This window comes from Vipera ursinii, assembly GCF_947247035.1.
Source record: "Vipera ursinii genome assembly, chromosome: 2".
Classification (NCBI taxonomy): Eukaryota; Metazoa; Chordata; class Lepidosauria; order Squamata; family Viperidae; genus Vipera; species Vipera ursinii.
In genome coordinates, this window is record NC_139513.1 from 72,590,018 (window position 1) to 72,612,648 (window position 22,631).

At 39.2% G+C, this 22,631-nt stretch overlaps 2 protein-coding genes across 2 annotated transcripts in view; both read left to right on the forward strand.

Moving 5' to 3' along the window:
• Nucleotides 1-19,707, forward strand: part of FANCD2 (FA complementation group D2) — a 57,958-nt gene extending 38,251 nt beyond the window's left edge. Inside the window, exons 35-44 of the mRNA XM_083353892.1 lie at nucleotides 2,172-2,271; nucleotides 3,637-3,759; nucleotides 5,555-5,648; nucleotides 7,268-7,339; nucleotides 8,870-8,908; nucleotides 10,610-10,684; nucleotides 12,499-12,573; nucleotides 13,318-13,464; nucleotides 14,887-14,973; nucleotides 18,641-19,707. Of these exons, the coding sequence (XP_083210018.1) occupies nucleotides 2,172-2,271; nucleotides 3,637-3,759; nucleotides 5,555-5,648; nucleotides 7,268-7,339; nucleotides 8,870-8,908; nucleotides 10,610-10,684; nucleotides 12,499-12,573; nucleotides 13,318-13,464; nucleotides 14,887-14,973; nucleotides 18,641-18,709 (881 nt within the window). The 3' untranslated portion in view covers nucleotides 18,710-19,707. The remainder of the gene's footprint in view (nucleotides 1-2,171; nucleotides 2,272-3,636; nucleotides 3,760-5,554; nucleotides 5,649-7,267; nucleotides 7,340-8,869; nucleotides 8,909-10,609; nucleotides 10,685-12,498; nucleotides 12,574-13,317; nucleotides 13,465-14,886; nucleotides 14,974-18,640) is intronic.
• Nucleotides 19,708-19,947: 240 nt separating this feature from the next.
• On the forward strand, nucleotides 19,948-22,219 carry BRK1 (BRICK1 subunit of SCAR/WAVE actin nucleating complex). Its single transcript, XM_083351806.1, has 3 exons — nucleotides 19,948-20,157; nucleotides 20,292-20,374; nucleotides 21,655-22,219. The coding sequence occupies exons 1-3, from the start codon at nucleotides 20,040-20,042 to the stop codon at nucleotides 21,679-21,681; spliced, it is 228 nt and encodes a 75-aa protein (XP_083207932.1). The 5' UTR covers nucleotides 19,948-20,039; the 3' UTR covers nucleotides 21,682-22,219.
• The last annotated feature ends 412 nt before the right edge of the window (nucleotides 22,220-22,631 follow it).

A 22,631-nucleotide genomic window follows, 5' to 3' on the forward strand; every position in this document is an offset into this window, starting at 1 on the left:
ACATTTAAATATGTAAGTCTTATTTTTTCTCATGTAAGCCATCCCAGTCCTTTTACCTTTCTTAAGGAATAAATAAGACTTTTTCTTTTTTTCCCTCTCTGTTTCTGTTATCAATTTTGTCTCTTCAGTTCTAGTAGTTTTCCTGACATCTCTGCAGTCCATTTTCTCCAATCTTTTTTCTTATTCTCAAATTTTCCGTGGTGTTAAAGTATAAGTTGTCTTTTCCAAATCCAGTATTTCTTGTAAATTTTTTCCACTTGGGTTAAATCATACTTCTTTGTTTTGTTAGGTTCCATCTTTAAGTCTCTATCCTTGAATTTGTATTCAGTTATCTGTTTTATTTGTTCCTTCTCTATTGTTGTTTTCTGGGATTTTTTTGTTGTAAAGTTAAATTGGAGATGAATTGGTTATTTTGGATTTCTTTGCAGTTTGAAATCATTGTTGTTTGAATTAATTGCAGCATATTTCTCCTCTTGAAAGGTATTTATTTTTTCTTGATACGTTCTTTCTATAAGTCTCTGATTTTCCATGATGGCCAAGAATCCAAGTTTTCTTTTCTCTGCAAATAGCTTTGGAGTCACAGTTAAGTAGATACTTGTAATCCAGAAAGTTCAAAAAAAGTTATTGTTGTTTTTTGTTCCCTAAAGTTTATAAGACTCTCTTTTGTCTGCAGCCCAGATTGTTTTCTTTTTTGTCAGAGCTGTTCTCTATTGTTAGAGCTTGGAAAGTCAGAAGCACAGATTAGTTTTTTCCAGATTATGCCAAGTCCTGTATGAAAGCCATAGTTGTCATAGTCTTCATCCACCACTAGATGTGGTGGGAATGAGAATCTTATTCAGCAATTTCAAACTTATTCAAATTTAGGTTTTATAGTCATTTCATTTCAATATGTTTTTGGTCCTCCATAAAAGGTTTAATTTGCCGCTTCCGTTAGTAAAAGGGTGGGGCAAAGATCCCCCTCCTTCACTTTCGGAGGTTTTTTTGTTTCTTGCGATTTTTTTCTTCCTTCAGGAGAGTTGATAAGTAGGATAGAGAAAATAGATGTTCTTACCCAGATTCAAACATGCTATTTACAATCAGCTTAAACTAGTACTTTTGACTTCAGTTGCTTGTAGCTTGGGCTAGACTCTGACGTTAGGCTAACCTTTCTCCTGTTGGTTTCTAGAAGGCTTCTCCTGGACCGATCGGGTCAACTGCCTTCTCTCCGTGGTCCCCTGGACTTCCTTCTTTCTTTGCCGCCTCTTCGGGGTGATATCTGGCTCATTTAGGGTCCCCTAACAGGAAGAAGTAGGGATGCAGTGGCTCAGAGGGTTAGGACGCAGAGCTTGTCGATCAGAAGGTCGGCAGTTTGGTGGGTCGAATCCCGAGTGCCGTGTAGCAGAGTGAGTGCCTGTTACTCGTCCCAGCTTCTGCCCACCTAGCAGTTCGAAAGCATGTAAAAATGCAAGTAGAAAAATAGGGGCCACTATGGTGGGAAGGTAACAGCATTCCGTGTGCCTTTGGCGTCTAGTCATGCCGGCCACATGACCACAGAGATGTCCTCGGACAAGCGCTGGCTCTTCGGCTTTGAAACAGAGATGAGCACCGGCCCCTAGAGTCGGAAATGACTAGCACGCATGTGCGGGGGAAACTTTACCTTTTTTAACAGGAAGAAAATCAGCTGAAGTGCACGGAGCCCTGAACCCCTCGACTGCTGTGCTACTGTGCAAGACCAGAAGTCTCTGGAGTTTCCTTTTATTTCTGTTGCACATCAATATTTTGGAAAGATTTATTTTGTATTTCTGAGAATTTTGTAACTGTAGCATCTATAATTCCAACAGAAGAAACATGATGTATGTATTATGGTCACTGCTGAGAGTCACTCTTAATAATAGGGAGATACAGTATAAATTTAATCAATGAATAAAAATAAATAATTTAATTGAAAATAGGTAAAGTTCAGTTTCTGTCCTTCATAATTGATGGGCCTAGTTGAAAATAGATATAGGATGACAGGACTGTGAGTGTTACTGAATTTCTAATATCTGGGGTGATTTGCATTTATCATTGTCATAAATTGTAAGAAGTTAACTCAAAATCCTATTAAATTTAGCAAATATAATTTCTCTCAGAAAAAAAAACTTACCGGTAGTTAGCAGCCATATCTAGCATTCCTTCTTGTTCTTTGACAGCTTCCATCACAAAAGGTTTCCTTTGCCAATCTTGGATGCAGCCCTGTGGAACTCGTCAGAAGGGTTCCCAGTTTAATGATGCTCTCCATGCTTTGCTGAAGTAAGAATTTTTGCTTTTGGTGCTGTTGAGATTCACTTCTTTTCAAAAGCAACCCTACAAATAGGCAATTTCCTTAACCATGTTTAAAATACCTCATTGCCAATTGCAGAGAATAAACACTAGCAGTATAAGCTGCAGGATCTTTCCAGTACCATTTTCTTAATTTTCATCTGAAAAGTATGACAATTTGATCAGATTTGATAGTGTCATACTTTGTTATTAATCAGCCAATACTATTTTTTTTAGCAAAGAACTAAAACGAGCCAAATGACCTTTCTTTCTTTGGCCTCTACTTGTCAAAAAAACCACAACCCACTATTTCCTGGTTGGAAGGCAATCTGTAAAAATAAATTTGAATGGTACCAAAATTGAAAATTAGAACTCTGTCCCTCATGGTGTCTTTTTTTTCTCATGGCATACCATTGAACAAAAGAAATGTGAAAGGTTGCTAATACAGATAATCCTCATTTAGCAACCACTCATTCAGCAACTGTTCAAAGTTGTGATGGCGCTGAACGAATGGTAACTTCCAACAGGTCCTCGAAGTTTTGGCTATTACATCCCCCCTGCAATTGCTGATCACGAACTGGGTGCTTGGCAACCAGCTTGCACTTAGTTGCAGCACATGTGGCCACCATTTTCAACCTTTCCTGCTGACTTCCCACAAGCGAAGTCAATGGGGAAGCCAGCAGAGAAGATCACAAGTGACTCCACTAAGTCCCCTACCTGGTACCAGCAAACCCCCCCAACATCAGTGCACTCATGCCATGCCTTGTTGGCCCTTGCACAAACTCCTACCAGGCAGTTGCTGTCCTCACCATGTCTCGCTGGTCACCGGTAGACCCTCTACAACCCAGCAGCAGCCATCCCCTAGGTCCAAATAATTTGAAGATGCTACTTACCTGCCTGCCAACTGCTTTTGAGCCACTGGGACTTGCAGCTAAGTGCTGGCTTCCCTACAGACTTTAATTGTTGGAAGCTAGCAGGAAGTTGCAAGGAGATCTTCACTTAAGCACTTATGATCCTTGCTTAATGATGGCTGTGAGGAATGCCAGGTTTGTCACTAAGTGATGCAGTCATGTGACATCACACTTCAAAACTGCATTGCTTAGCAACAAATTATGGTTCAATTACCATTATTGAGCAAGGACTACCAGTAAATTATTCCCAAAATTAAAAACTATTGAATGGATTGATTTCTAATAATATTTTAATAGAATGCATGCTTATAATCATGTCTGCTGCTGAAATGAAAACCAACTTTATGTTTTCCCATATGTCAGATAAAATCTAGTGTTGAAAAAAAATCTTAATGCAGTCTTTCAAAAGAGACATCTATAATTTTGTGAAAATTATTCTATGCAGCATTCATATGGAATATACACATGATATCTTGAAGGAGATAGAAGACATTTCAAGCATTGGGGTTCCAGAGCTGATTAATTCTTCTAAAGATGGATACTCTTCCACTTACCCTACACTAACCAGGTAATAATTACACATTTGGCCATATCTTCTGTTTGCTATAGGTTGGTTAAATATTCTTAATATGATAAACCATATTTTTCTCTCTGGGTGCAAAGAGTTATTGTCTGCTGCAAACTCCACGTAGGTTCAGGAAGGACATCTGGCATGAAACGCTCAAGCTCTGTTCAGTTGCCCCAGTGCAAGGGATGACAGGGTCATTAAAAGATTAAAAAACCTGATGTATGGTTCTCTTACCATAATAATTGGATGCTCAGCAAGATTGTTTACTTGTAAATGACTGTGGCTCAGATTTATTCATCATCATCTTTCCAAAAGTAAATTGCTTCACCATAAAGTTTGCAAAATCCTGTATGTGCCCTGAGACTTTTCAGGTTTCTCACTTATTTTCTTAGGTCCTTCTATACCCTTTTCAAAAGTCAGCAGATTCACAACTACTATGACTTTTCTCATGTTTTCGATATACTGCATATACCAAGTTATTGAACAATTTCAGCAATATGCCACCATCATTCTTACCATAAAGACAGCTGCTGTTCTGTTCCAGCCTACGACCTGTTGGAATGTCAGGGACAACCCCTTTTTATTAACAATAGGCTGGAACTAATCCAACCAATTTTTTTTTAATCCCATTTATATCCCACCCTTCTCCGAAGACTCAGGGCGGCTTACAATCTAAAGCACAAATCAATGTGCTTAGCAATAGCCTTCATTCTATGTATGCCTGCTTATTAGGGCTTTCGCCGCCCCCCCCCCCCAAGCGGCATTATTACAAAGTCAGCTTATTGCCCCTAACAATCTGGGTCCTCATTTTACCTACCTCGGAAGGATGGAAGGCTGAGTCAACCTTGAGCCTGGTGGGACTCGAACCTGCACTAATTGCAGGCAGCTGGTGTTACTTAAGGAGGCATTAGCCCACTTCTCCACCAAGGTTCTTGCAAAAGCTAAACAAAAAAGTTCAAACAAAAGTTAAAAAAATACAGACCAAGACTTTATCAGAAGCTCTTCAAACGATTGCCTTCAGAAACCAGCACCTCCCACACATTCCCCTTTTAAACAGCAGTCTCAAGGCGTGGCTTCTCATTGCCTTCTCCTGAGTTGCCTCATTGCTTTCCTTTGCTCAGTTCTGCTAGATTGCCTCCTGCTCCTAGCGTCCCTGAACAGAGCCAGCTGGGGATCGTCTTCTTCCAATCTTTCAGGCTCACACAGCTGGGTCTGAGGAGGAACAAGACGGGAGGGGCCTGACTGAGTTCTGCGGTGCATCAGAACCTTCCTCTGACACCAACGCTGTCCAAATCCCTCCTCCTCCTCTTCAGAATTGTCCAACTCAGCTGCCGAATCCACAGGCTGACGCTGAATCACAACAGCTGCCAATATACTGTTTTTGTTAACCAACTTTATACAGTAACTTAACTAAGTGCTTCTCCACACATTTGACTGCAAGTTGAAATCCACACATCTAATTGCAATATGAAAAATCAGAACGCTGGATAATTTTGTCTTTCCTCTACAAAATTTAGTATATTTATTTATTATTTATTATTATTATTATTTCCTTAGGTCATTTAGTTTCATAATAGTTCATTAGACGTGGTTTTGCTTCCTTGGTTTGGATTCGTGTTCTTACTTTGAATGATAATAACCACATGATTTCATTTTTATTTTAGGTTGCCTTTTGTATGTTTTATTATAGCTAATTCAAGTTTGATAGATAGATACTACATATGCATCAGAAAGTAGTAATGTAATGCTAAGTAGTATGAATATATTTAATACTTCCTCATCCTTTCTTTACCAGACAAACTTTTCCCATTTTCTTCCGGGTGATGATGACTCACCTAGAAACTTCAATAAGAAGTATATCTGCTGGAAAATCATCAGATTCAAGTGAGGTAATATGATAAAATAGAACTTGGGGTTTCTAGCGAGGCATCTGCATTGCTTGGAATATGCCTTCATTCAGGGAAAGAATATGTACTCTTTTGATATGTTAAGATCGAAAACACCTACCTGAATATGTAGCATTAGTATTTGTGTATTGGTTATACATAAAAACCTGGTTTTGTCTTGGAGGTAGTTTTTGGAAATTACAACACCCAATAGGTGGCATTGTTTCATTGATGGAACCTGAAATAGCCCAACCCTTCCAGATTAAACCAGCCAGCCAGATACTAGGAAAATCTTATCTGGGGCTACAACCCACAACAGTTTATTTTTCCAGTAAACTCATCCTCTCACCTTTCCAAATTAACAGATGTTTGACATAGAAGCAGGATTAAAAAATGTTTAAAGAAGGTGGCTGGGACATGTTTACATAATAACCATCTGTTGCCTGCGAACGGCTGGTTTCTGTCTCCCCAGCCTCCAACATATATTTGTTTCTCTTCAGTGAATAAAGATGACTGGATAGGAATCAGGTGGAAGTTCTGCCCCCATATAAGCAAACCCAGCTATATGTTTTTGTGCGTGGAAAAGTGGGATGGCAGGAAATATGACCTGGAGTCCCATATTATGATTTCTGCATGGCTGTAGAATTTGTAATAGTAAAATCTCAGTAAAGCCATTTGCAGGGTTAGAGTGCGCTGCTCCCCAATGTCTTTAAAATCAGACTTCATGACAGCTTTACATGGCATAGTCAATATATGTCATTTTTGTAATGATGTCATTATGGAAGGATGAAATTTATATAATTTGTGTAATGATGTTGATGCATAGATTCATGTACCTAATGTAAATGTCCGTTTATTTAGCATATAGTTAATGTAAATTAGCCTTAAAGATACAGTATGTGACTTATCTGAACTACATTTGATTTAATGGACTTGGCCATTATTTCCAGGGAATTTCCAAATGAACATTTTGTCTTTTGTATTTGGTCTTCTAAGTATGTGTGTGGGAAATGGGGTTCCATTAAATCCAGCTTTTACTGTTGAAAGTGGAAGCAAATCTGATCCAATTCTTGCATCAACCTCAGAGGGAAGCCCACAAAATTCTTTCTCTGATGCATTTTACAGATGCATTTTATATAGAAGTTGTTAAATGCTAAATCTGCACAAGAAGTCTATGTAGGGTTTAGCATAAAATTTGAGTTATGCTTCAACACCATTCAAACCTGTTCATTGTAATCCTGTTATTCCAGGCTAGGTATGTACATATTTGTAGCCCTAATCTATCAACCCAAGTTTGCGTATTAGTAGGTTCTATGGATCACAATAGAGTTTTTAACAAGAATAGAAGATTATGTTTGCAATATAAAATTTTGGTCGTGGGGGAGGGGGAAACAGATCTGGATTTGATGAGCATATTATCAACTTTAATTGAGAAAAATGAGAAATTGAACATAACCTTGCAATAGGAACATGAAGTAAAAAAAATACAACCATATGAAATTGAGAGATGAAAATTAATAATTCCATAAATGGGTCAAGTAAGTTGCAATATATTGAACTCTTTTCTGTCTAAACAGTTACAGGATGATACCCAAATAATGTCATTTGTGTGCGTTCCATAGATCCAATTAGAGAAGTTGTTACACTGGAACCTGGCTGTGCGTGATTTCCACATCCTTGTTAATTTGGTCAAGGTGTGTAACATTCACATTAATGTTTCTTATATATGAAACTGTGATGGCTTTTTGTCTGTTGATATATATTCAGATTTAAATATTTGTTTAATTTACTATTAATTTTATATACCACCTGTCTTTAGGTGGCTATACACTGACTTGATTTTGTGGACCTGTGTTGAAACTTTCTTTTCATCCTGAATACATTACTCTTACAAGACGTATTCTGACATTTTGTTTTAGCAAGGCAGGTCATGTGCAAAAAGAACATAGGTCTTGCAAGATTTAGATGCTGTAAGATATTTTAACCATATGCATTTATATATTCATTGGAATAAGGGTGAGTGAACGCCCTCTGATATGAATGTGATTATCCTGGAAGGATCATATTGCTGACTTTAAACTTAGACAACTGGAATTATTTTGCATATCTCATATCTTTAAAACAATCCATGTTCTTCGCCTTTTTAAAATTCTCATTATTTTCTGAATCTATTTCAATTTAAGTAGTCGTTATTTTCTTTCTTTACTATTGTCTAACAAACATAACATTCCCAGTTTTGAAGAAATGGTTGGCTTGTTGCTATTCTTCCTTCCTTCTTTTCCTCCCTCCCTTCCTTCCACCACCGTTGTCAATGTGTCACATGCACATATTTGTTTGTATAGGGGGATATTTACAGTTTTGGTATCAGTGGGGTTTGGCACCCCTTCTCATGTTACAGTGGGGGTTGCATTTTCAAATAAGATTTAGGATAAACAAAAATTCTTGTGTGCTAAGATTTAAGGTAAACAAAAATTCTTCTGTGCTATATTGCAGTAGGGTGACTTTAATATGGCAATAGGATTGAGTATATACTGATAGTATGAGTGAGTCCATTTCATGGTTAATTTGAGTGCTTATTGGTGTTCTCAGCTGTTATTTCATAGGTTATTCTGTTGTTTTTATTGTTTTGCTGTTTTTGTAAGGACCTCCCTCAACTAGGCCTCCCAAGAAAGCAGAACTCTTGAAACAGACATTGTCTCAGAAGGAACTTTTATTAGGGGCTAGTGACAGCGAGGAAAACAGGGCTCCGTTGGGGGGCTCTTCAAGGTGTCTCTTGCTTTCGTTTCTCTCTTGACTCCAAGCTCAAACCCTCTCCTAGATAAGGGTGATACATTCCTTCTCCTGGGGGAAGGACATAGTGGCAAGACAGTGCAAAGCAGCTCCAAAGCATCCCCTCTCCCAACAGAATGGCAGGCCCCCCCAAAAATGGTTACAAAAGCAAGCGTACTATAAGGAGAGAAACAATATACAGTATTTCTTTGGGGATCTGACAATTTTAATCATTAGCAGCCCAGAGTCATGTATGTGAGATGGGCAGCTTACTAAATAAATAGACTCTTTCAAGTAAACGCTATACTATCAATGTGATATTTAGGAAGGAATGTGGTGATATATAGTGTTCATATTCTGCAGTAGTAGTTGTATTTTTTAGCTAGCACTATATTATTTTATCATATTTAATATATTATATTTTAAAGCTTTTTTTTTAAACTTTCTCCAAACAGGTATTTGATAGTCGTCCTGTACTCAGTGTTTGCTTGAAGGTAAGTGAGAATCATGTGATAAGAGACACGAAATTCAGGAAACTTTATAGTAAACTATTATATCACCTTCCTCTTATATAAACCTGCTCTGAGTAGAGATGTCCACATTTTCTACATATCACTTTTCTTTTGGTATAACCTTTCACAACAACTTATTTCCCAAGGAGAAAATAGACTTCAGAGGTAAAGGACCTGAAAGGAAAGCATTGTGATTCTGCCTTCTGAACTGCTTGTTTCTGGCTTGGTTGTCATGCATTATTTTCATTGGTGGGTGGGTGTATAGATGAATGCATATTTTAAGTGACATATATTTCAGATGACTTCCAAACGAATATGGTTTTCTTGTAGGGTAAATATTGTCAAATTTTGCCATTCCTCAAAATGAACACTTCACAACTGAAAAGCTACAGCCAGTTTAGTACTTCCCAAAGCTTCCATTTTGAGGAGTCCATTTGACTCTACGCCTTATTCCTATCAATGCAGATAGTCCTCATTTAGTGACTGCAATTGATTTTGGTGACTCAACGATTAAGTGAAGGGGTTGATAACTGAAAATCAGGTAACCGTGACTGTGCTTAGGACTTTACTTAAGCTTTCCTTAGGAGCAAAAACAAAAGCCTTTAGTGTCAAACTGATGAGAGTTTTGCCAGTTTCAGACAGTTCTAATCAAATTATGGTCACAGAATTGAATTTGTTAACTTGCCATTAGCACTTTTTAGGGACCTTTTTAGCATTGTGGAGAAAAACAGCTTAGGAAGAGATTATTTAGGCAATTTTTCCCCTCTTTGAGGGGTGGAAAAAGAAAGAACCAGGTCAGGCATAGGATAACACAATGCTGTAATGGCAAACTTGTGATTCAGAGAAAGATGTTCAGAAGGTTGTAAATGTGGGCGTTGGTCACAAAGTTATTTTTTCCTTACTATCATAATTGTAAATGGTTGCTGTTTAAGGCAGCTTTCTGTATTATGAAAAGGAGGGGTCAGCACAGATTATTTAATGATAGATGCTGATTGTATGAACTTTGGGTTATATGTACAAGGAATTTGCATATCACTGCTCAGAAACTACTGCCCAGCACCTGAATTTATTCACGTAACAACTCTAATGTATACGGTCTGATTGCACAAAAATTGAAGAACAGAAAACTGCTGACTACAGTGTAAATTTTTTGGTAGGATTTACTAAACCTCTTCTGTCAGCAAAATGAAAGGGTAAAATGATGGCCCCTTTGTTTTTACTGTCTTGCGGATATTGAAAATCTGCTCCAGAAGGTAGAGAAGGATATTAGTGGATATGCAGGAGGGGAGACGGCAGAATACCCACAGCATAAGTGGACTTCTACTTGCATTATAATGGCTTCCATCCTAAATACCTAGTTTTGGTGTCAGTCTGTGAGGAGAGTAACTACGGTAATTGGAATGATAAGATCTGGAAGTGATAGTAGGAAACTCTAATAAAGTTCTCTGCATCTCGAGAAAATTGTGTTTTCCAACATACTGGTACACATCTTGGATTTGCTGATGAAGAATTCATTTAAATAAATTTGATGATAACCAACGTAAGAAATTAGATCATTTAAAATTTAAGCAAGAATAGTGAGTGCTTGAATGTTGTGACTTATTACGCAAGCTTAGAACACTCACCCTTGTTTGGGAGAATTGGCCACATTTGCTGACATTTTGTGTCTTTTTGTTTACCTAGTATGGTCGTCTGTTTATAGAGACATTTTTGAAGTCTGGTATGCCCCTCTTGGACTACAGCTTTAAAAAGCACAGGGTAAGATGTTAGGGATGGGCTGTTTCTTGATTGAGAGTGTTTTAAAGTGCTCATATGTGTTCTTTCAAAGTCTATAGTGCAGTGACCTACTACAGAAAATAACAGAAAAGGAGGAGTAATTAGCATAACTGATTAACTATAAAACTGAATGGTAAGAACTTTGAAACAACAGTTTTTCTTGCAAATCTGGCAAGACTCAAAACAACTATAGGTTGTTAGGTAGTATCTTATTAAATGAGTGCTGCATCCTATAATTTTTTTTAATGTACATATTAGATATATCAGGTATTTCACACACACACACACACACACACACACACACACACACACACACACGTGTGTGTGTGTGTGTGTGTGTGTGTGTGTGTGTGTACATATATATATATATATATTTGTTTTCTGAGGCTTTTGCGGGTGTTTGTATGTAGGTCATTCGGGGTTTTTCCCCACATAAAATTGGAGGTATCAGGGCAACATTTCAATGAAATCTCATCCGTCATCCTCAGGCTGGTGACTTCAGCTTCGTTCTTCTGGGAGAAGTGTGTGATAGTGGCTTGGCTGTGTTCTGATATATATATAAATCATCAGCATTGAGTACAAATGGGCAGCCATAAAAACTGAAACTATAAAATAAATATGTTCCTGTAAAAAAGAACCAGTTTAGTGCAGTGATAAAGGCATAAGGCTAGAAACCAGGAGTCTGTGAGTTCTAGTTCTGCCTTAGGAACAAAGCCAGGTGGGTGATCTTGGGTCAGTCACTCTCTTAGCCCTAAGAAAGAGGCAAGGACAAATCACTTCCGAAAAACCTTGCCAAGAAAAACGCAGGGACTCGTCCAGTCACTAGGAATCAACAATTGACTCAAAGGTGCCTGCACACGTGCACGTAACACCCAAGGAAGACTTACAACTCAGTTTTTAAAAAAGAAAAAATGACTACAAGTTGACCTTAACTCTTGAATTCACTGCTGGTTTGCCACTGCTAATTTTTAGCAAGGATGACCAATGCCACTTTCTTCCTTTTTATTTTTTGGTATTTTTTGTCATGAAACATTTTGCCATTTAACTACTGTAAATTGCCCAGAGTTGCTGGGACCAGATGGCACATAAATTTAATAAATTATTATATCCCCAACATGGATTTCACACATGTGAAATCATAGCTGCCAGTTCTTTAGCTGGTATAAGCCTTCACTCATACCAAGTTCTTTGGAACCACCATGACAGGTTTAGGCTATAATCTTTCAACTTCAGTTTTCAGTTCTCGGTATTTCAACCTCCATTTTTTTGCCTTCCATTCTATTATCCCATACTATTGCTACATGAATTATTATTATTGGTAGTGGTTTTTTAAAAAAAAACTGTGTTCCAGTTTATGCCCTTGGAATTTGCTGCAGGTGTCTTATAACAGTACTAAGCAAACTCAACCCATATTATTTTAATAACATGCCTGCCTTAGTGTCATGTACATTGTGAAGTGGTTCTCTATGCTTCAATATATTTTATATATTTTATTCAATGGATATGCTCAGGGTTTTTTTTGTCATAGAACGCTCAGAACAGAGTTCCGGCACCCTTTTTGAATGGAACCTTGTAGGGTAGGCAAGGCGGGTTGTATGACATGTGTGAGTTCCGGTACCTTTTTCTTTTACAAAAAAAGCACTGGATATGCTAAACCACAAGCAATGATTTTCAAATCTCATTAACTGAGATCTCAAACCATCTCCAGTCTGCCACAGATATATATCTGTACAAAACAAGATTTCGAATAGTAGCCACTTTGCACAAGTTTCTAAATGGATTTCTTTGGGTTGCAGGAGGATGTGCAGAGTTTGTTGAAAACCTTGCAACTGAGCACCAGACAACTTCATCATATTTGTGGCCACTCTAAGGTAAAGAAAACAACAACTACAGTGCTAGTAAATTCTTACTTGTTTAGTTTCTCTAATTCTAGCAAGTTAGCACACTATTTAGTATTTTATTCATTGTAATGGATCAGTGGAAAAGTACTGTTTGGAAATGCCCAGATCCTGGTTAACATTACTTAGGCCAATATGCTGTAAAAATGTTGTTTATCTGCATCTTAATATTGCTGGTTCTGTTATTATAAGTACTTTATTATAATATTTTTTTATTTATTTTAATCCCATTTATATCCCACCCTTTTCCGAAGACTCAGAGCGGCTTACAATGTAAAGCACAAATCAATGTGCTTAGCAATAGCCTTCATTCTATGTATATGCCTGCTTATTAGGGCTTTCGCCCCCCCCCCCAAGCGGCATTATTACAAAGTCAGCTTACTGCCCCCAACAATCTGGGTCCTCATTTTACCTACCTCGGAAGGATGGAAGGCTGAGTCAACCTTGAGCCTGGTGGGATGCGAACCTGCACTAATTGCAGGCAGCTGGTGTTACTTAAGGAGGCATTAGCCCACTGCTCCACCAAGGCTCTTATTCTGATTTTTTTTTACATTTTCTAATTAGCAATGGAGAAAGCATTCCTCCAAGAAAAATGCTATTTAGGAGACTTGTCAAAGGCCACTTAGTGCATTCATAAAATACAGTGTTGATTTTTGCAATAAAGAATCGGAGGAATACGAGCGGTTCTTTCTTGGTTTGCCTTTCTTACACATGTAGATTCATCAAGACACAGGTCTCACCAGTCATGTGCCTCTCCTAAAGAAGTCCCTCGAGCTATTTGTTTACCGAGTGAAAGCAATGCTGGCTCTCAATCATTGTCAGGAGGCTTTCTGGGTGGGCATCCTCAAAAACAGGGACTTGCAGGTAAGTGTATGTGTCTCATGAATGGCATTAATTCATTTTCACATATGTTCCTTGGCCGTTATTTTTTAAAAAAGCTCAAAAATTAATTATCGGATCTGATGCATATGATTTGGAATTAAGCTTCAGAGAATCATTCAAATGTGTAAAAGTTTGTGGCTTATACTAAATGACATTAAGATGAATTCACTGAGCAAGCTTTGGTATAAGAAATGCCAAACTTGAAGTAGTTTTCAAAAGATGAAGAATCGCTATACAAAAATATAACTGTTACACTGAGCTGGGTTGTCCATAGAAGGGACAGAATATACGTATATTTCCGTCTTTCTTCCTTTGTTTGTTCAGTAAACAGTGGCTCAATTGCTACAGATTGAATAACTGATCATATATCCATTGGGATGACCTGAAAATGCTTCTCTCTTCCAGTAAAAATACTTTTCAGAAAAGAATCCATTGAAAGAGCTGTCCTCAGAACAATTCCTTTAGTGACCCTTTAAAGTTGCAATGCACTAAAAAAGGCAACATGACCATTTTTCACACTTAATGTTTTTGCAGCATACCCATGGTCACATGATTAAAAATTCAAATGCTTGGCAACTGACTCATATTTATGATGGTTGTAGTGTCTTGGGGGTCATGTGATCATGTTTTGTAACCTGACAAGCAAAGAGTCGCTGCGAGCAAGTGTGCAGCTATATACATTTTCTAAATAAATAAACTGGGAAGCCAGGTGACTAGCTTAACTGCAAAGATTCACTGTTTTCTTGCTTTTGTTGTTGCTTCTAAATCCATTAAGAGCAAGCAAGTAACTAAGATTTACCCCATCCCCACAAAGTCCAGGACATGGTGGATGATTGAAAAGTGTGGGTTAGAATTTTTCCAGTTCTTAACTTCCCTGCTCTTTTCCTGCCTGCTGTTCTTCTTTTGGTGATTTTCAAGATCAGGATTGCCTGACCATAGCCACAGAGGCATGGGAACTGATTTTCCTTCTCCACCATTGAGGCATTTTCTGATAAGGAGTTGAGTGATTAACTTCTCTGCATTGTTGTTAACATCTTGACTGTTCTCAGATATAAAAACCATTGTCATCAAGATAAATTATAAAATGCCCTCAGCTTATCAGTGAACTAACATATTGATAAATTTATATGAACTAACTTCCAATTCATTGCTAGCATGTCATTGTTTCCTTTAGCATGCTCTGGGATTCATTTCACCAATATACAGCATAACCACATAATACAGTACTGCAATTCCTTGATTATCAATTACTGTATTTCCTTTGCATTGTACATTATAGGAATGGGGTTTGATTCTTTCAGGCTGAAAGACAGGGCAGCCTATACTCAAGTTTAACAATTCAGATTGTCACAGAGATTCCAGTATTCTTTTCTGAACCACATCATATTGTTTAATCTGTTCTAGGGAGAAGAGATCCTTTCACAAGCATCACAAGTAACCGAAGCAGAAGAGACAGAGATGCCCACACTCTCTCAACAGGATCCTGAAGAGGTATTCATCTAGAGGCAGATTACTTGCTTATGGCTCTATACTTTACTTTGGAAAAGACCAGAACTATTTGTTCCCAAAGTGATATTGGCTTCTAGAGGTAGTAGGCAAAATATGGAAAATAATTAACACAAGGATATGTAAGATATTACAAATTATTCCTTTCTTATGAAAAGTGGCAGCAATGCTACCCTGTTTTAAAAAGTAACAAACATGAAAGTGCAACTGAATTCCAGTTTTTTCCTTTATTTTAGTTAGGTTGTTGTTGTTGTTAGTTGCGAAGTCATGTCCGACCCATCGCGACCCTATGGACAATGTTCCTCCAGGCCTTCCTGTACTCTACCATCTTCTGGAGTCCATTTAAGCTCACGCCTACTGCTTCAGTGACTCCATCCAGCCACCTCATTCTCTGTCGTCCCCTTCTTCTCTTGCCCTCAACCTTTCCCAGCATTAGGCTCTTCTCCAGTGAGTCCTTCCTTCTCATTAGGTGGCCAAAGTATTTGAGTTTCAGCTTCAGGATCTGGCCTTCTAAAGAGCAGTCAGGATTGAACTCCTCTAGGACTGACCGGATTGATCGCCTTGCAGTCCAAGGGACTCACAGGAGTCTTCTCCAGCACCATAGCTCAAAGGCCTCAATTCTTTGGCGCTCAGCCTTTCTTATGGTCCAGCTTTCACTGCCATACATTGCAACTGGGAAGACCATAGCCTTGACTATACGCACTTTTGTTGGCAGGGTGATGTCTCTGCTTTTTAGTGTGCTGTCTAGATTTGCCATGGCTTTCCTCCCGAGGAGCAAGCGTCTTTTAATTTCTTGGCTACAGTCCCCATCTGCAGTGATCTTGGAGCCCAGGAAAATAAAATCTGTCACTACCTCCATTTCTTACTACTGCTAAATATACTTTATGTCAGAATTGTTAATTTATAAAAACAAAGAACCACTAAAAATCTGACCATTGACATTTTAGCAACATTTCTGTTAGACCTTTAGAATTTACACCACTTAGCCAAGTATATACTGACATGTTTTATTCTGTGACATTTCATAAGGTAGTACTGAGCAATCATGCTCAAATGAATAAGGATTTTGAAAGGATTACTCATTTTTTCCCCTTCAGAAGATGAAGAAAATGTGCTGGTTCATCTTTATATGGATCAAATCTTTTCTTTCATTTACAGAAATAAGACCAGCCATACTCAATTACAATTCCTTTTCTAAGTTAGGGTGAAAACATTATTTAATGCTTGGAGATTTCTCTCTCTCTTTTTTTTTTATTGAAAAGTTTTAAAATACAATTTTCCTTTAAAAAAAAACCCCTTCCCCCTCCCTCCTCCCCCCCTACCTCCCCTCCTCCCCCCTCCCTCCTCCCCCCCCTACCTCCCCCCTCCCCCCCCTACTTCCCAGAGCTGAATACAAGGTATATATATATAAAAAAAAAGCAAACCTAAGCAACCATATACTAACAACTATAAATTCTAAAATCCATCACTCTCTAGCTTATATAGGGTAAAACAAACCTTAACAATATTAAATATATGTATAAAAAAACTAGAATAAGAAAAGAACACTCTCTAGCTTATATAGAATGGAACAAACCTTAATAGTATTAAATATATATTAAAGACAAAAAAAAAGAAAAAGAAGAAAAAAAAACCCCTTCTCAACCCTATACTTATCCTAAATAAACTCCATCCATTTTATCCATTCCATGATATAACATTCTTACAAATAAATTTCCAAATTAACCAAGGATCCCAAATAAAAAAACTTTAAAGTCAACTCTTCTGTAATCGGCCGTTCCTCTTCCAGTACCACAATCCAAAAAAGCTCACCCTTTCCACAGAACCACCAAATATAAAAATATATTGCGTCTACACCCAAATCTTTTCCCCCCTCCCCTACTTGACTACTTGACTATATCGTAAAAGTTCCATAGACTTCTGCAATTCCTGCTACTTTCTCTTCTTAGATCGTTTTGCAGCAGCACGCGTCACCCTCTGTTTTATAGATTCATCCGACGAGGTTGTATCTTGATCTCCTCCAACACCGTTGTCTTCTATCTGACCATCTTCGGCCTCTTGATGCACTCCTTCTCCAGATCCCTTTCCAGCTTCCAAAAGTGTTAATGGCGTTGCATTTAAAACATTATTGTAGAAATCACGCGCTTGCATCACAGTAACCAAACGGTACTTTTTACCTTCGTGCGTCACCATCAACCCCACTGGGATCTCCCATCTCAACCTTATATCTCGCTGCTTGAGCTCTTGCACAAGAAATGTAAAATCCTTCCTTCTCCTTAGAATCTTTGGAGGAATTTCTTTTAAGACCAAAACTTCTTGATTAGCAATCATAACTTTAGTATCATAAGCAGCTTGTATAACTTCATCTCTAGTTTCCCTTTTTGCAAAATATACCACCACATCTCTAGGCAACTTTCTCTGTCTGGCAATCCATGAATTCACACGAAACACTTTGTCCATGCCTCCTTTTATTTCAGATGCTGGCTGTTTCAACACTATTTCAAAAGCCTCAGAAACCAGCTGCTTTAGATCTTCCTTAGTATTCTCCTTTAAGCCTCTAATTCTAATGGCAAACTGCATCTGAAAATATTGAGCAAGACACAGTTCCCTTTCCATTTTATTTTCATTCTCCAATAGTTTTGCTTCTAATATAGCATTCTTTTGAGACAAGTCTTCTAGCTTTTCCTCCAATTCTTCCACACACCGAGCCACTTTAAACACTGAAGTCAAGATGTCTACCCTCATCGCTTTGAGCTTCTGTTCCATCCTCTCCTCCATTCTCTCCTCCAATTTCTCCAATTTCTCCTCCATCTGTGCAAATCTAATATTAATTGATTCCAAAATTACCTGGGTATGTTTTTCAAGAGCATCTTGTAAGTCCTTTGATGTCAATACATCAGGAGGATGCAGTGCCTGCAATAATGATTGTTGCACGGGAGAAGTTCCAGCACTCCGAAGAGTTTTAGGGGGTGGTTTAGCCGCCATCTTTTACCAAATATGACGCACTTTCACTTCAGATTTGTAATCCAAAAAAGTCCATCAAGCTGGAGAGTAAAACATAGTAATCCTCTTTACCATTTCCTCTTGTATCGCTCTGCCTGCTCCTTTAAATCATAGTCATTCCTTCAGGCAGGGGTGGTCGCAGACGGCTGGCTCTGCTCCAAGAAGTCAGGAGCAGAGGCGACGGCCAGCTGGGAGCAACCCAGGCTACGGGGGAGTTCAATCCTTCAGCCGCCCAAGCCATAAGCTCAGGCGGCCCTGGAGAACTCTACCCCTACCTGGGAGCTCGCCCCCTCCTCTTCTCCCGAGGAGGGGGCTTCGGATTCGCCCGAACAGCTGATCGGCGCTGTTTCGGGCGAAAAAACACCAGCTGAGCCGCGGGCAGCCCGGGAAGGCTCCCTCCGTCGCCGCGGAGCCACCGGAAGTCCGAGATTTCTCTCTTAAATCAGCTCCCAAGTTACTGCATTGATCTAATTTTGAAATATGAGTAAAACACCCAGTAAACTGGAAGGTTAAAAAAAATAAAATTAATTGAAATGTATGTAAATAATTAAGATTAAGCATGCCATCTAAGTCTATTTGTCTAAGAATGAAGAATTTATGATTTGTACCCCTCAGTCTTTGTTGTTTAAACATTTGGCATTTTCCTCAGGAAAAGGAAGTTTCAGAGACTGAAGATAGAATGGACACCAATGATAGCGACGAAGACAGTTCTGATTAGAATGTCTGGGTGAAACATTTTGGCTTCGATTATTAGAATTTGTTATCTATATCCCAAGAAGTTTATAATTTGTATTCAGACAATATTAAAATAAATTGGATGAGTCATGGGCAGTATTATTTGTCTTTTAATAATCAACTGTTACTATTTCTTTGAAAATGAATATATTGAGTACTTTTTTTCTCCCCCATACCTTTTTTTTTTTTGCATCTCCATACTATTCCCCATAAGCAAACAATTACAAGTTTTACTTGAAATGCAACAATTAAGATAACTTTCTTAGGAAAGCTTGCCTGCATTTAACAATTGTGTCAGGAAATGATCCCAGTTTAATAATTCACATGGTTGGATATAAAGCAGGAGATACATAAATTGACATTTGTTGGTATCAAAAATCACCTGCCTCAGGTAAAAGACTGGTATTTATATTTGTGATCCCAACAGAATATAAAAAGCATTGGGGATTATAACATTAAAATAGTGGTATTCTGATAGAATATCTTTTTTATAAAAGCAAAAGCTGACTTCATGTTTTTAATCACACGTGAAACAAACTTGCACGATCAAGCACAGTGAAATTTAGTGATGTTGACAGCCTCAAATTTTCTTTCTTAAATTAATATACTGGTATAAGGAAACTCCTTTTAGTTCCACTTGAAGGAAGTCTTGAGAGATGGCACAGGCTCAGATTTCGTTAGTCGGAAACAGACAGACCCAGTCTCTCTCGGCTATCTTGGAAATAAGATCCTCTGATCTCCCAAAGGAACTCGAAATAACCAACGTGGGGGAAAATGTGATCAAAGGGGTGTCGTGGCCTCCCATCTTTTTGCAACTCAAATTTGGTGCTTTTAAGGTTAAGGTTAGGAAGCGGAAGATTTGTTATAGACTGCATTATAAAAAAAATTCACACAAAACTAAAAGCCAACCCAACCAAGAGCTTTCAAGCTATAGACCCGGGGTCTTCCAACTTGGCCCTTTTATGACTTGTGGACTTCAACTCCCAGAATTCCTCAGCCAGCCAGGCTGGCTGAGGAATTCTGGGAGTTGAAGTCCACAAGTCATAAAAGGGCCAAGTTGGAAGACCCCTGCTATAGACTACAACAGTCGCGCTCGGCGTACGACGACAGCGCTGCAAAGCTACTTCCGAGTTTCGGTTCCTCCGACAGGCCGTCACAGCCAATAGTGGTGCGGAAGTAGGAGCAACGTCGCGCGTGCTCAAGAGTGGGAAAGGAAGGGGGCGCCCCTCCCGGCCTGCTTCCGGGAACGTCGTGCGCGCGCAGGCGTCCTGGCTTATGGGTGGGAAGCGGGGCTGCTGCCAGCTGACTCGGCCATGTCGGTTCAGGAAGACCCGGTCCAGCGCGAGATTCACCAGGACTGGGCGAACCGCGAGTACATCGAATTGATCACCAGCTCCATTAAAAAGATCGCGGACTTCCTTAACTCCTTCGGTAGGTGCGGGCGCCGTCCTCTCTCCCCCGATAGGGCAGGAGGGGCGGAGGAGGATCCTCTCTGCAGATGGGGGTGATCGGCCGGGCGATGGGTCCGTGGCCGGCATTTAACGGCGCTCTCTTCCCTCTCCCAGACATGTCCTGCCGCTCCCGTCTGGCTACGCTCAATGAGAAGTTGACGGCGCTGGAGAGACGGATCGAATACATCGAGGCCCGGGTGAGGCATCTCCCTTGCGCGGCGGCAGAAGCTGCCGGGGGTGGGGTGGGGTGGGGTGGGGCTCGGCTCGCGAACGCCTCTTCCTGGGGTCCACCGGGCTCCGGCTCTCTCGTTTGAGGGGTGGGGGGAGGCTTGAAATTGCCCGGTCGCTGCACCTGCGGATTGGGCAGAATCAACCGAGGGCAGCTGGTTTTGTCTTTGGGGGATGGTGAGCGGAAGGGGAATCTCAGTTTTCAAAGGGCGGTATATAAATTAAATAAATAAATAAATAAATAAAGTAGTGATATGTCTGCTTGTTTGTTTGTTTGTTTGTTTGTTTGAAATGAGGTAAAGGGACTTTCCTGTATTTGATAAATTAATTTTATTTATTTATTTATTTATTTATTTATTTAGATTTGTATACCGCCCTTTCCCGAAGGACTCAGGGCGGTTTACAGGGTAATTAAAACAAGAAATACAAAAGTTAAAATTCCCTGGCTAAATATATATAGTCCAAAGCGTTGGATGGTTGCAGCCTTTTTGAGCCATTGTTTGTTTGTTTCTTAGCGGGTTTTATCTCTCACCTTTTCTTAGGAACTCAGGGAGATATAAATAATGCTCTAGTCCAGGGGTAGGCAACCTTGGCTCTTTTATGACTCATGGACTTCAACTCCCAGAATTCCTGAGTCAGCATAGCAGACTCAGGAATTCTGGGAGTTGAAGTCCATGAGTCATAAAAGAGCTGAGGTTGCCTACCCCTGCTCTAGTCTATCCCATTTTTTCCATAACAAGCTGCCCTGAGAAACAGTGGCCTAAAGTCATTCAATGGCTGAGCTTGGGATGGGTAAACTTGGCCCTGAGTCACAAAGGTGCCATTCCCAATTTGCTTTTCATTTTTTTTTTATTCCATTTATATCCCGCCCTTCTCCGAAGGCTCAGGGCGGCTTACAAGCTTAGCAGTAGCCTTCATTCTATGTATATGCCTGCTTGTTAGGGCTTTCACACACACCCCAAGCGGCATTATTACAAAGTCAGCTTATTGCCCCCAACAATCTGGGTCCTCATTTTACCTACCTCGGAAGGATGGAAGGCTGAGTCAACCTTAAAATATATTCTTTAAAGACCCAATGCCTTTCCATTAGTTCTTATATAATACCCAAGCAACTAAAGTCACGTTCATTTCCAAGCTTTGTTCATGTTTCTTAAAATATAAACTTTTCTTGCTTCCCAATGGATACATATCTTTTCTGCTTCCCCAGACATTATGTTCCAAAGTAAGCAAAGGTTTTTTTCCTCGACAGGTAACAAAGGGTGAAACATTGACATAGTGTGAAGCTGGCAAGGAGTCAACCTTAGGGGAAAAAAAGTGCAGCTGTTTAGAAGGCTGATGATCAGACTTCGGGTTTCTTCATTACTTAACATGGATGGGAGTTAACTCATTTTTGCCCCTTGGGAAGCTGCCTCCTCCATTTGGAGACTCTGTGGGTGATTCAAGCTGAAACAGCTAAATTGTACAAGAGCATGTTTAATTATGTTGTTTTATACAAGCAAATTCACTCAGTTCTTGTCCTATTGTGTCCCATGTACACGCAGAACTCTGGCTTCATGGCAACTAAATATTGATGGAACACAATCTTAATTTCTGGAAACACTGATTATTACTATGAGTTATTTTTTAAAATCTAAACAGATCAGGATATTAGGGCTATGCATAGTGTGTGGCTCTTATGGCTCGCTCTTGCTGCTCAAGATATCAAGTAACCTATTTGAATAAATGTGCAGTATGTGTAGGGTGGGTTGGGCTGTGGGAGATCATGTGCCAAGGGAGGGATGAGTCAGTTTTCTAAGTATTTTGTATTCTTTAATGTAATTTGAGATGTCTTTTCCATTTGTGTTCAACAATAAAATCACTTCTGCTTAACACATCTGAATATTTTTTTTAGCTAATTTAAGAATACACATGCACTTGATACTGTCATAGAGTACTATGTAACCCTTATATCAGATTTGTCACATTCATGTATTATGGCTGTTTTATATTATGGTGCTTGTAGCATCTTGGAAATTTTTTGGTTCCTATGCTGCCCCACTCTCTCCCACCCCGCCACGTGTATGGCAAGAGTTCTACAGGTGTTTATTCAAACCCTGCAAACAGGTCCTTGGAAAGCACTCCTGTAGCACAGGTCCAGATTCCAAGCTCAGTACAGCAAGAGTCACTGGGTAACCAAGTCCAATGGCTACACACAAAGTCCCAAGAGTCAAATAAGCCAGGATACAC